The following is a 12,702-nucleotide window of genomic DNA, read 5'->3' as shown; positions in this document are numbered from 1 at the left end:
AGGGTGGACTGCAAGAAAGGGCAAGTGGAAATTGTAAGGAGTCTTCAGGTCTAGGTCTGGAAACTGTATACTGTCACCCCTGTCCCTTCCACTGGTCAAAGCAAATCAGAGTCAGCGTGGAGGGTCTATCCAATGGCGTGAATACAGGGAGGTACAATCCACTGGTACCATCTTGTAACTGTCTACGATACCGAGTAAAAGAAAAACATATGTTAGAATAAAAATTAGATTAGCCCATGGCAGTGAGAGCTGATATTTAAGAAAGATGAAGGCCATGGCCTGGGAACAGACTGTCTGGGCTACAATGCAGGCTCTGCCACTTCCTCATTATTGACCTTGGGGAACTCACACAGCCAGTCTGCTCAGTGACTATACTATTATTAGAGTATAGTAACACTTATTGTAGAGGCTCATGATGAGTTTGAGTTAACAAAAGTGCCCATTACTGAGCTGGGCATGTAGTAAAAACTCAGAGAGCAGTTAGCTATTATTATTCATGTTACTGTCTGTCAGTGGTGGGTGAGTTACAGATTTAGGCTTTAGGTGTTCCGGTTCAGAAGCAAAGAGGGAAAAATATGAGGGTATGAGGTCCAGGGTGCGCTCTAGCGGAGAAAAATTTTTGGTTCAGAAGAAACAGTGCTGTGTCAAAAGGGTAAGCATGGGTTTTTACACATTTGCTTTAGAATGCAGCACGTTTATGGCAGTCTGCAAATGGACTGGCTGGAAAATCTTCACACCATAAAAATAAATGTACTTCCCCCTAAAAGCAAATGATTAGAGGCAACAATCTCTGTCTAGAGTTCAGCAAGACAGGCTTGATTGTCAGAGCCCTTGACCAGAGCCTCAGCTCTCCTCTTGCCTGGCTGAGTGAACTTGGGAAAATTCATGAATGTCTCCTGGTCTATAAAGTGGCAAAGGGACTTCCCTGGTGTTTCAGTGGTTAAGAATCTGTCTTCCAATGTGGGGGACATGGGTTAGATCCCTGGTCGAGGGACTAAGATGCCACAGGGCAACTAAGCCCATGCATCGCAGCCCATGCGCCACAGCTAAGACCCAACACAGCTAAATAAATAAATACATATTTTTTACAAAATAAAATGGGCTTAATAGCAGCACCTACTTCACAGGGACGAAGAGATTAGGCAAGTGAAGTCCTTATTCTACTGCCTGGCGCATGCTTCTCAGTGAATATTTGCTTTGACTATTATTAGTATAAAGAGGATTTTAGGAGAGATTTTCTCTCTGTTGGAAGACAAACTCTCTGTGTTTTCTTTGCAAATGGTTAGTACTATGATTATAAACCTTTCCTGCCTCTTTCTTAGAGAAGCACTTGGACTTGCAGAGATCATCATAAAGTAATAAGCAAGCAAGCAAACAAAGAAAAAAGTAATAAACCCTGCGTTTAGCCTTTTCTCAAATTCCACTGCTAGCCCCCTAGTTTTTCCAAGTTAGCTCGCGTCATCATTTGTATGGTTTTATTCTCCGTGGAACTCCGTGCAGCCTCTATGGAAGCGGGCTGCAAACATCTCAGAACAGCCTTCAAGGACGTCCAGAAATCTGTCGACAGCCCCCAGACTACGGGTTCCCACCTCTCCTCGGCTGGCTCCTCTCCACATCCCTGCAGTCTCAGGATCCCCGACGGTGTGAAGTCAGGCCCATCATTTGCTCTGTCCCCAGGGAAGCTTTCTCCACCTCTGTTCACATCTCGCCTTCCATCTGATTTACGGCTTTAGAATGTTGGCCTGGAGGATCTTATAATTTAAAGTCTCTGTCAGAGGTTGTTACATGAACGCGGGGCCAGTAAAAAGCTGTTTTCTTTTGGTTTTGCTCATCTGTCACTTTTTTTTTTGTGGCATGAAATACGAGGTAGGAAAATAAAGTTACCCACTTGGGGTTGGGAGAGCTATTGAAACACTCTTGTGTAATCCTTTGGAAGGTGCCAGGCTCCATCCTAGCCAGGGGCCCGATTCAAAATTCTGGGTCTTCAGGCCAGGTCTCCCCAAAGGCCCCCTCTGTCCAGCAGTTTCTGTCTCTTCCCTAAGCTGGCTCTAGGGGCAGTTCTGGTGGTAGTTATAACTTGGTTTAGAATCATAAGTCTATTGTCTGTCAACTGTTCTAAACTCCTGTTCATCTAGCCAAGGAGATTCTGTTCAATTTTGCTATGTTTGCATTATGAAAACAGTAATTCCTTTTTTTTTCATTTTCCATATCAGAATTATATTTTAATAGCAAATATGCTATATATATATACCATCCAATATTTTTATGCCCTTAAGGAAATATTCCCTCACTCTGCAATGAGAATTTTTCAGCATTTTTTTTAGGAGACCAGAAATCATTTCCCCATCATCTGACTTTCCTCTAAGACAGCATTGCATCTCTGCACACCTACAGTCTGCTTCAACATCTGTCTGGTTCATATGTGTATCATTAACAGAGCCATTATTTCAAAGGCTTTGGCTCCATCAGAGTTTAGCTTCTGTTATTTTCATCTGTTTGTTCAGTGAGCAGGATGAATCTCCACATCGCTGATGCCAAATTCCTGGCTCTCCGAGTGGTACTTTTGTAACACACTGTGAAAAAGTCACGGGATACCCAAGGTGATTCCTGTCACATTCTTCACGAGGAAAGTTGTGGATTACTGTTCATGAGAGAAAGTGATGATAAAGTAAATGAATAAAAAGAGAAATAAGTAGATCAAAAACAGTGGTACGAGTTTATGATATGGTCCCTTTTATTGTTTTTTTAAAAAAACAACCTCGTGTGTGCATATGTATTTGCATATGTGTACATGCAAAAGAAAAGATCCAGGGTAGGTAGAACTTAACTTTGGTGGGATTAGTGATTCTTCAAATATTTCTTTATAATGAGAAAAGAAACCCAATGCTATTTATTTTTAATTACTAAAAAAAAGAACCCAAAGCCCCACATAGTATCAACAAAAAAACAAGAAGGGGAAGTTGGGCAGGTTGACTGGTTAGGGGCCGTGGGGTACTAAAGCCCCCGGGGCGCAGGGCACCTTGGGGTGCCTCAAGCTGGGCTTGACTCTGGGAAAACTAGGTTTGGCTGTTCAGACACACTGGCATGGTTTCTGAGGCCGCTGAGTACAGACACCTTCCTGTGGGAAGGTGTGTTGTGTAATGGAAGCAGTGTTGTGTAATCAACTCAGCTCCATTCAGCCTACTTTGTCCGCCTCTGATGGAGCCCTGGAAGGAGTGGGTTTGGGCCTTGTTTCTGCTTCTCTTGGGTACCAGGCATCAGAGCATCTTCCCACCCTGAGGACGGTGACTGTGGCCCTGTCCTACAGGGTCTGGGTTTGGGACAGTGTCCACACACAAAGGCATACCTGCCTCAGCTGTCAGCTTGCAGGGCTGGAGCTAGGAGACATGAGCAGGGACTGTTCTGAAAACAGGAGATTCCACTCCCAGGCCAACTGCAGCTCTGATGAGGAGTAGCCCCGCCTCCCAGCGTGAATGCTACTGCAGCCTGGCCATGCAAGGGCCAGAGTGAGGTGCTCTGAGCCTCCAGCTCCTCACTCAGGGCTGGCGTGGGGACCCCGCACCCCTTGGTGATTCACCAGTCAGCCATCATCAGTTCCTGGGGGCCAGGCCGGGTCCTGACAGGGAAAGCATAGGATTGGGAAGTCACCACGGGCTGTGTCTTTTCTTGCAGAGAAAGTTCACTCGTGTGACCAGGAGAGACAGAGCGCCCTGGAAGAGGCCCGGCAGAACCCCCGCGAGGGCATTGTGATCCCCGAGTGTGCTCCTGGGGGGCTCTATAAACCAGTGCAGTGCCACCAGTCCACTGGCTACTGCTGGTGTGTGCTGGTGGACACTGGGCGTCCGCTGCCGGGGACCTCCACACGGTAAGCCCCTGGAGCCCGTCCTGCCCTTCAGATGGACCCTGGGGCAGGAGAACCAGCTTCCTGTTAGGCTGGCGCCTTGCATCTCCCGGATTTATTGTCCTGGCCGGGTGGGAATTGAGACACTCGGGGAGCAGCGTCTCTGCTCGTGGGCAGATGAGGTCCTGGTGGAAAGACCTGGATCTTGGATTCTGGTCACAGGGCTGGCCTTTTCTAGCTGGGTGGCCTTGGGGAAAGGAGGTAATCTCTGTGAACCTCAGTTCACTCAGGCAGGTTATTGCCCTGCCTGAGTCTCTAGGTGCCATGGGTCAGAAAGATCCTGTGTGCAGACGTAAGGGGCACCACTCTACTTGAGTAGCTGAGACCATGTGGCAACATGCCTGAACGTGTCTCTGTGGGGACGCTGATGCTGGGATTGCCCTGTAGCTAATGGACAGTGTGGGAGATATTTTTCCACCAGCTCTGGGTGCTCTAGGCTTAGAGACCACACAGATCTTTGCTAGTGGGAGGGCTGAAGTCGGCTCAGGTTCCAGCCCCTCCTTACCCCCTGCCTGTCTCTCTTCTCAGCTACGTGATGCCCAGTTGTGAGAGTGATGCCAGGGCTAAGAGTGCGGAGGTGGAGGACCCCTTCAAGGACAGGGAGCTGCCAGGTAGGAGACGACACTGCCTCTTGCTGACATCCTCACCCCTTCCTGTCCCGCCACCCCCTCATCGTGCAGGAGCAGCGCCCGCCTCTGGGTCTGCTTCCTCATCTGTAAGCTGGGGTGGGGACGGACAGTGGGCAGGGGCATGGCAGGAGCCACAGGATCAGCATCCAGTCTGGTGTGTGTCCCTAATTAGTCCCGAAGCCTTAAACACATGGTTTCTCCTCCTCGCTCTTCCCTTTTTCATCTTTAAAATGTAGTCCTTGGCTTAAAGGGCTTCCCAGATGGCCCTCATAGTAAAGAACATTAAGGAACGTGGGTTCAGTCCCATGGATCAGGAAGATCCCCTGGAGGAGGCCATGGCAACACACTCCAGTATTCTTGCCTGGAGAATCCCGCAGACAGAAGAGCCTGGCTATGGTTCATAGGGTTGCAAAGAGTAGGACACAACTGAAGCGACTTAGCACGCACACGTGTTGGCTTAAAATCCTACCCTCAAAAAATGCTCCAGTTTTTTCTCTAACCTAGGGTGATTGGGTGGAGAAGGAAATGGCAACCGACTCCAGTATTCTTGCCTGGAGAATCCCAGGGACAGAGGAGCTTGATGGGATTCTGTCTATGGGGTTGCACAGAGTTGGACATGACTGATGTGACTTAGCAGCAGCAGCAGCAGCAGGGTGATTGGGACAGTGATCTGGGGACTGTGGACCCTTTTCTCCAGGGCTGCAAAGAGAAGCTAACTCTCAGAACAGGCTTTCCTGCAGCGTGTGGTAGTGTCCGTTGCCAACCCTGTAGAGTGCCTTTGCAATGACCCTTGGTGGCCCAGAACTGTCCCTGGAGTATGGCACAAGAGGCATAGGAAGGGGCCAGGGCCTCTGAAGGGCTGCTGGGCTGGGTTTCCCTTATCTACCGGGTTCTCTGCCCGTGAGTTACAATATGATTACTAAATATTGATGTCTCGAAACACTGTAGTTTTAATCAGGTCAGTGCTGATGGGAGCTCCCACTGTTCCCATCAAGACTCCAAAGGAGAACTGAAAACAGAGGCTCTTGAAAGTCCGGGGGTTCCCAAGTGAGGTTTGTAGAAATCACTCTGTCATGAGAACAGAGTCGTAGAGACCAGGATCCCTCTGTCTAGCCATCCCTTCAACAAATGTGAACTGAGATTTCACTGTGTGCCAGGCGCTGGGTATGTCTAGTAATCAAAACGGAAGTGAAGCTTATGTAGTGTGGGAGACAGAGTACACAAATAAATGAATACAAACACATGAAGATGGTGACAGGTACTCTAAAGGGAAAGAGTGAGGTGCTGGGAGAAGGACAGGAAGAAATCCGTGGCTTCACTGAGAAAGTGGCATTTAACCAGAGACCCGGGGGAACTGCAGAGAGAGGAGAATGAAATGGTTGCTGCAGAGAGGAGAATTGTAGGTAGTGCTGAGGGACTGTTTGGGGCTGGCAGTCATGAATTTATAGGAAAACCATCTCTCCAGTGGTGTGGTGGTGTTTACACCAGCAACATGCAGCTCTGGGGGTGTGGATTTGGAGAAGGCATATCTGTGCAAAGGTTCATCCGTGCTTGGGGTTTTGCTGGAGTCCCACCATGAGGAATAAACAAAGGATTTGAGAGTACTTCTAAGGGAGGGTTGATCATTATAATCTAAGCTGGCTGAGGAGAGATGTAAAAAAAGGAAGAGGTTCTTGGATAGGTAAACTGGTAGGTCCGTTGAGTCAACTTTGACCTTGGATTTCTTGCATTCCTAATGCCCTTGTACCACCTGGTCCTCACCTCTGGAGTGGCCTGGTCTCACTGTACCACTTGAGTTTCCCAGCAGACTATGGACTTTATGAGGAGAAGAGCTCTGTCTAGTATATTCCTAACATATACCATAGTGCCTGAGTTGATACTCAGCAAAAATTTGTGGAATGGAAGAACACCAAAAGCTGTAATGTCCACGTGGTCTGATGGTCCCTTGTGGGCTGTGGGGAGAGGAACTCTGGAGGTTTATGAGAATCATCTGGGGCTTCCCTGGCTCAGCTGGTAAAGAATCCGCCTGTAACGCTGGAGACCGAATCATTTGAGCTGTGGACAGTTCCCAAAGTGGATTTGGCTGGACAAGAAGGACTTGGAGAAGTTGAAGAAACAGTGGTAGTGGAGGAAGCTGGTTTACTTGATCATTTACCTGGCACGTGCCTTCAGATCTCACTTTGTCTTTCAGGCTGTCCAGAAGGGAAGAAACTGGAATTTATCACCAGCCTACTGGATGCCCTCACCACTGACATGGTGCAGGCCATTAACTCAGCAGCGCCCACTGGAGGTGGGAGGTGAGAGTTTGAGCAGGACTCAGGCCCAGTGGGACCTCAAGGCCCCTGATCTTTTAGATGCTACAGGACGCCGAGAGATTGGGGAGGGCTTGGGTAGCGCAAGGGCTGGAAGTTGATCCTTTTCCTGAAACCATGTAGCTGTGACTTTGTCCAACATTCTGCCAAAAATCTCACCACCCCTCTCCCCTTTCCAGTCCTTGGGAGTTGCTTTTCTCTAGCTTGTAGTTACCTGATTACAGGTAAGTCCAGGAGTGTCTGGGACTTCCTAGGTGGTGCTAGTGGTAAAGAATCTGCCTGCCAATGCAGGAGACATAAGAGACATGGGTTCGATCAATCCATCAGGAAGATTCTCTGGAGAAGAGAATGGCAACCCACTCCAGTAGTCTTGCCTGGAAAATTCCATGGACAGAGGAGCCTGGCAGGCTACAGTCCACGGGGTTCCAAAGAGTCGGACATGACTGGAGCCACTTAGCATGCCACGCACCAGGAGTGTCTGGAGACTTCCAGCACTTTAGTCTCAGCAGTGTATGCCTTAGGGTGAGTCCAGAACGTCAGGAAGTGGGGTGGGCATGTGATGGGGACAGCAAGGAGGAAGTCTGGAGCACTTGGTGGTTTTGTCTTCTGAGGAGGCAGGAGCCACATGCCTGAGAATCCCAAGGGGCTCCGAGTGTTGAGATTGGACACTACCATCGCCAGACCCTACCTAAATCAGGAGCTGATATGCTGACCAAGGCAGTCTTGACACAGGGCTGAAATCCACCTGCTCCTTAACAACCAGCATCACCAGCGCTCACTGATTTGGGCCCATTGGGTCGGTTGGAGCATGCATGCTCAGACCTATTGAACATGCACAGCACAGCAAGCCCTGGGCTAGGGATTGGGAATCCAGGAATGTGAGGCATGTCCTTATCTTCAAAGAAGGCACCTAGTGAGAAGGCAATGGCAACCCACTCCAGTGTTCTTGCCTGGAGAATCCCAGGGACGGGGGAGCCTGGTGGGCTGCTGTCTGTGGGGTCGCACAGAGTCGGACACGACTGAAGCAACTTAGCAGCAGCAGCAGCAGTGAGAATACTAGGCTGTGGACAGATGCAAACTGTGGTAAGTGCTAGATAAGAGGTAAAAGAACAGAGAAGGGTTTGCTCATTCAGTCTGGAGGAATCAGAGAAGGCTTCCAGGAGGAGGTGATACCTGAACTGGATTTTGAAGGACAGGTAGGACTTAGCTAGTAAAAGAAGGAAAGCCATTCTAGGAGAAAAAGAAAGAACATTGTGACCCCAGGCAAGTGCATGGCCATAGTTCAGTATGGCTGGGCTGGGGTGGATGGAAGAGGAGAGGAGAGGATGGAGAAGATGACAGAGGTGGCAGATGACGCAGAGAAGGAGGTGGGGACCAAGTCCCAAAGGGCCCATGCGATGTGCTTCCCATTATGAAGCCAGAGGGTGAGGCTCGGCAGAGCTGGGTGGTGTTCAGGTCCCTGAATAGGAGCTACCATGTGCTTGGCAGGAGTGGGCAGCCTGACTCTGAGCTTGTGGGGTTCACCAAGGAGGGAGGGCTGATTCCTCCGCACCTGCTCAGAGGCAGAACTGTCAACAGGCAAGGAGTGCCACCATGAGACCGGCCCAGGCCCCAGGCCGGTGGAAGGCTGACTGCCTCAGCGGCGATCAGCGTGACCACAGGGCATGTATCTAGGGTGGGAACCAGGACTCCCAGCACAGCTGTCAGCACTTCTGTGTCCCAAGGCAGACGAGGGCAGTGGCCCCCCAGTTTTTTTTTTTTAAGCGTGCAACTGTTTTCATTATATTCACAAAGTGGTACAGTTACCACTAGCCAAAATTCCACAACATTTTCATCAACCCCCAAAGAAACTCTGTACCCATTAACAGTCACTCCTCAGTGGCCCTCCCCCAGACTACTACTACTGCTGCTAATTAACTTTTGTCTCTATGGATTTGCCTACTCTGGACATTTTATATAGATGGGCTCATACAGTGAGTGGCCTTTGGTAAAAACCATTATGTCCCATCATGATGAGTGCAGAGACTGCCTCATGGATTGCCACTCTAGGAAACCCCCTGTCTGGGGTTGCTTGCCCTCAGCTACTCTGTGGTCCTGTGAGCCCTGAGGCTGGTTTGTTTTGCTCACCCTGTGAATGGGGCCAGGCCTCCCCAGCAGCAGGAGGAGCAGGGCAGATGGAGACAGTGTCTGACAGGTCGGCAGATGGGAACTGCCCAGAGGTAGTGCTCAGCCACTGGAGGTCTAAGACAGAGAGAGCTGTGTCCTCATCTCCAGGAAGAGGGACGGGAAATTATGAACAGGTGTATTCAGGATTATGGAGAAGGCAATGGTACCCCACTGCAGTACTCTTGCCTGGAAAATCCCATGGACGGAGGAGCCTGGTAGGCTGAAGTCCATGGGATCGCTACAAGTCAGACACGACTGAGCGACTTCACTTTCACTTTTCACTTTCATGCATTGGAGGAGGAAATGGCAACCCACTCCAGAGTTCTTGCCCGGAGAATCCCAGGGATGGGGGAGCCTGGTGGGCTGCCGTCTATGGGGTCACACAGAGTCGGACACGACTGAAGCGACTTAGCAGTAGCAGTAGCAGCATTCAGGATTGTATACCTTTTTGCTTTTCATGATTGGAATGTGAAAACATACCTGTTGTTTCATGCAAAAATGAGTATGAGCTATTTATGTTTTTTTAGAAGAGAGAGACTAAAGAAACAAGGAGGGGACATGGCCCTAAAAATCCAAAATCTGGATCCTCTCTACTCACAACTCTTCTGGGCTGCTGGCTCTGACCCACCCCTCAGGGAGCCTGCCTTGTGCTTGTACTTGGGTCCCAAGGAGATAGCACTTCACCTTCCATCCTGTTTGCTTCTGCAGGAGGCCAGCCCTTGAGCCTTGCCTGGCCTCAGATCCAGGCAGGCTTCAGTGACGGGGAAAGCAGAGCCCAGCTGGGTCCTGGGCCAGGGGGTCAAAAGCACAGGCAGGCCTGCTGCCAGACCAAGTTCAGATGGACGCTCTGCCCTCAAATTGCAGGGGAGGACATTTTTACAGAAAATAAAAACTAAGAAGTTTATAAATGCTTTTAATCCTAGTATGTCCTTAGGGAAGTGATTTTCTTTTTCTTTCCAAAAAACTCTCTTTTAGGTATAATGAGAGTTGGAAGAAAAAAAAAATTTTTTTTAATATTCTTTCCTAAACATGTTTTTCATTTTAAGCTCATATGAACTTGACCGTGTTTGGTTCTGATGAGAATGAAAGGTTTGAACTGCATTTGGTAATTGTGTTACCTGGAGGCTATACTTGTAATCAAAAGACAGACAAGATGAATCGAGAAGTAGTTTAGAGATCAAGGGAGTCGGGGTGGGCCTGGGGGGGAAAAGGAGAGAGGAGTGGTTACACAGAGGGGTAGTTGGTCAGGGTTACTGGTTTTACTGCATTTAAATCCCTCTCAGATCTCTCTATTATATTGGGTTGGCAAAAAAATTCATTCGGGTTTTTCCATAATTTGTTACGGAAAAACCTGAGTGAACTTTGATGCCTACCCAATGTTTAGGAAAATCAAGCCCTAACTCTGACCGTGAATTGGCTCTGAAGGATGGTCTTGATGGTGCTCACCCTCCTTTCGTATGCCACTACCTCCCATCATTACATGCCAGCTGCCGCTGGTCCTTCTCAGGTGCTCAAACAGGCCAAGCTCTCACCACCCCAGGGCCTCCATGCCAGCTGCTTCCTCAGGCTGGAATGTGAGTCCCTTATCTTCCCGTGACTTGCCCCATTTAAATAGCACCTTCTCAGCGGCCATCCGAACGAAAGGAACAGCCCTGTCACCTTCTATCATGACACCTCTTTCTAATTTTCAGCCTAGTGCTTATCACTACATGATGTCTTGCTGGTTTGTTTATTTATATCTGCCTCACCCCACCCAATGAAAATGGAAGTTCGGTGAGAAAAGGAACATTTTTCACCTTCTTCCCTGCTTATTCCTGGAACTCAGAAAAGTGCCTGGCATACAGTAGGTGCTCCGTAAACATTTGTTAAATGAATAAATAGCCAGAAGGATGGGTGGGTAGATGGATGGATCTCTGTCAGGCACAGAGAGGGATGTCTCAGTGAGGCCTCTTTTCCTTGGCACACGTCTGAGGGTCCAGCAGCTACTTCAAGACTAACTATGAGGCCAAACCCAGCCCTGAAGCTCACTGCCACCAGAGCTTTATGGTGCCCTGGCTGGGCCCACAGGACTTGGGCGCTGTGTGGACAGCCCCTGGTCAGCGCTTTTCTAGGACAGAAGAGCAAAGGCAGAGGAGCAGGACCAGTGAAGAGAACGAGGGGATCCAGGCTGCCTGGGTTTAGGCCTTGGCTCTGAATTCAGGCAGAGTTGGGACTGCAAGCATGAGGTCAAGGAAGCCACAGCTGATCCCTCCTGCATCCTCTCAGGGTCTGGCAAGTAAAGCTGGACACCAGCTGGGGCCAGTGGGAAACAGTCTTATTTAGTGACGTTGGGAAGAAGGGACAGGGGGACGTTTGGGTTGAGTAGAAGAGAGGGTGTCTTTGTCCCAAACTACCACCTGTCAGGCTTGGAGATTTTAGCTTTGCACAAACTCTTACATCTCACACCCAGTGTAAGCTCTGTGCTGGGTTCTGGGGACATACAGGGATGCAGACTTGGTTCCTGGGCTGGAGAAGCTCCTGGGAGAAGAGCTGTGTAGTCAGGTGAGTGCCCTGTAAAGCCAGTGTGATAACAGAGGCAGATGAAGTCGTGCAGGCAGGGACTCGGGAGGAAGGCACGTGAGAGAAGGCTTTCCATAGGAGGTGATGTTTAAGCCACATCTTCACTTACGAATGAGACAACGTCCTGACCTAGATGGACCAGGAGTAAGAACTTCCCAGCAGAGGGACCCTTGGGATAGTGAGGTATGAACAAGGTAGGGTCTGTGGGCTTCCCTGGTGGCTCAGATGGTAAAGAATCTGCCTGCAATGCAGGAGACCCAGGTTCGATCCCTGGGTCAGGAAGATCCCCTGCAGAAGGGAATGGCAACCCACTCCAGTATTCTTACCTGGAAAATCCCATGGACAGAGGAACCTGGTGGGTTACAGTCCATAGAGTCACAAAGACTTGGACGCAAGTGAGCAACTAACACACACACACACACACACACACACAGGGTCTGTGGAAGGAATCATGAGCAGAGTTTTAGGCTTGGGAGGCAGGTTGTAGGAGATGAGGCTGTAGAGTTGGGCAGAGCCCAGACCCTGGTGGACCTTGTGATCCATGCCAGAGAGGCTGCAGGGAGTCATGGAGTTAGATAGGCATTCCTATGGGAGCTGGACGGGAGGGGTGTTGGATGGGGCAGGAAGGTTACAGCATCATCTGAGTGAAAGGTGATGAGAGCGTGGATTACAGATGTGGGGGGTAGGATCATCTACTGAAGTTCAAGTAATGAAATCAATAGGATTTGAAGACTCATCGGATGTAGGGAGTGGAAGAGAGAGATGTCTACTTCCTTTTCTGGCATCTAGCTTGATTTGTGGGGGAAGCACTGTGGCCCAAATTTAAAAATAGGCCAAGTGAAAGGGGTACCCATGGAAACATCTGTGGCCAGAGCCTGAGAGGGAGCAAATTGCATTGTATGTGTGTCTGACTCTTGGCGACCCCATGGACTGTGTAGCCTCCCAGGCTCCTCTGTCCATAGGATCCTCCAGGCAGGAATACTGGAGTGGGTTGCCATGCCCTCCTCCAGGGGATCTTCCCAACCCAGGGATCGAACTCACATCTGATGCAACACCTGCATTGCAGGTGGATTCTTTACCCCTGAGCCACAGGTGAAGCCCACATGTATCACTAGATGATAGCTTTTCTCAGTGA

General features: G+C 49.5%; 1 protein-coding gene across 8 annotated transcripts in view; it reads left to right on the top strand.

Moving 5' to 3' along the window:
- The window catches only part of SMOC1 (SPARC related modular calcium binding 1), a 146,831-nt gene that overhangs the window by 122,919 nt on the left and 11,210 nt on the right, over positions 1–12,702 (top strand). For all 8 annotated transcript variants that reach the window (XM_086320015.1, XM_086320013.1, XM_086320011.1 and 5 more), the window contains 3 exons: positions 3,673–3,865; positions 4,430–4,512; positions 6,722–6,827. In XM_086320015.1, the coding sequence (XP_086176141.1) occupies positions 3,673–3,865; positions 4,430–4,512; positions 6,722–6,827 (382 nt within the window). The remainder of the gene's footprint in view (positions 1–3,672; positions 3,866–4,429; positions 4,513–6,721; positions 6,828–12,702) is intronic.

Source organism: Bos grunniens, chromosome 10 (assembly GCF_055505025.1).
Source record: "Bos grunniens cultivar Pamir isolate PY7600 chromosome 10, Bosgru_T2T1.0, whole genome shotgun sequence".
NCBI classification, from domain to species: domain Eukaryota; kingdom Metazoa; phylum Chordata; class Mammalia; order Artiodactyla; family Bovidae; genus Bos; species Bos grunniens.
Note: the sequence above shows the minus strand (reverse complement) of the source record. Positions and strands in the feature narration are given on the sequence as shown.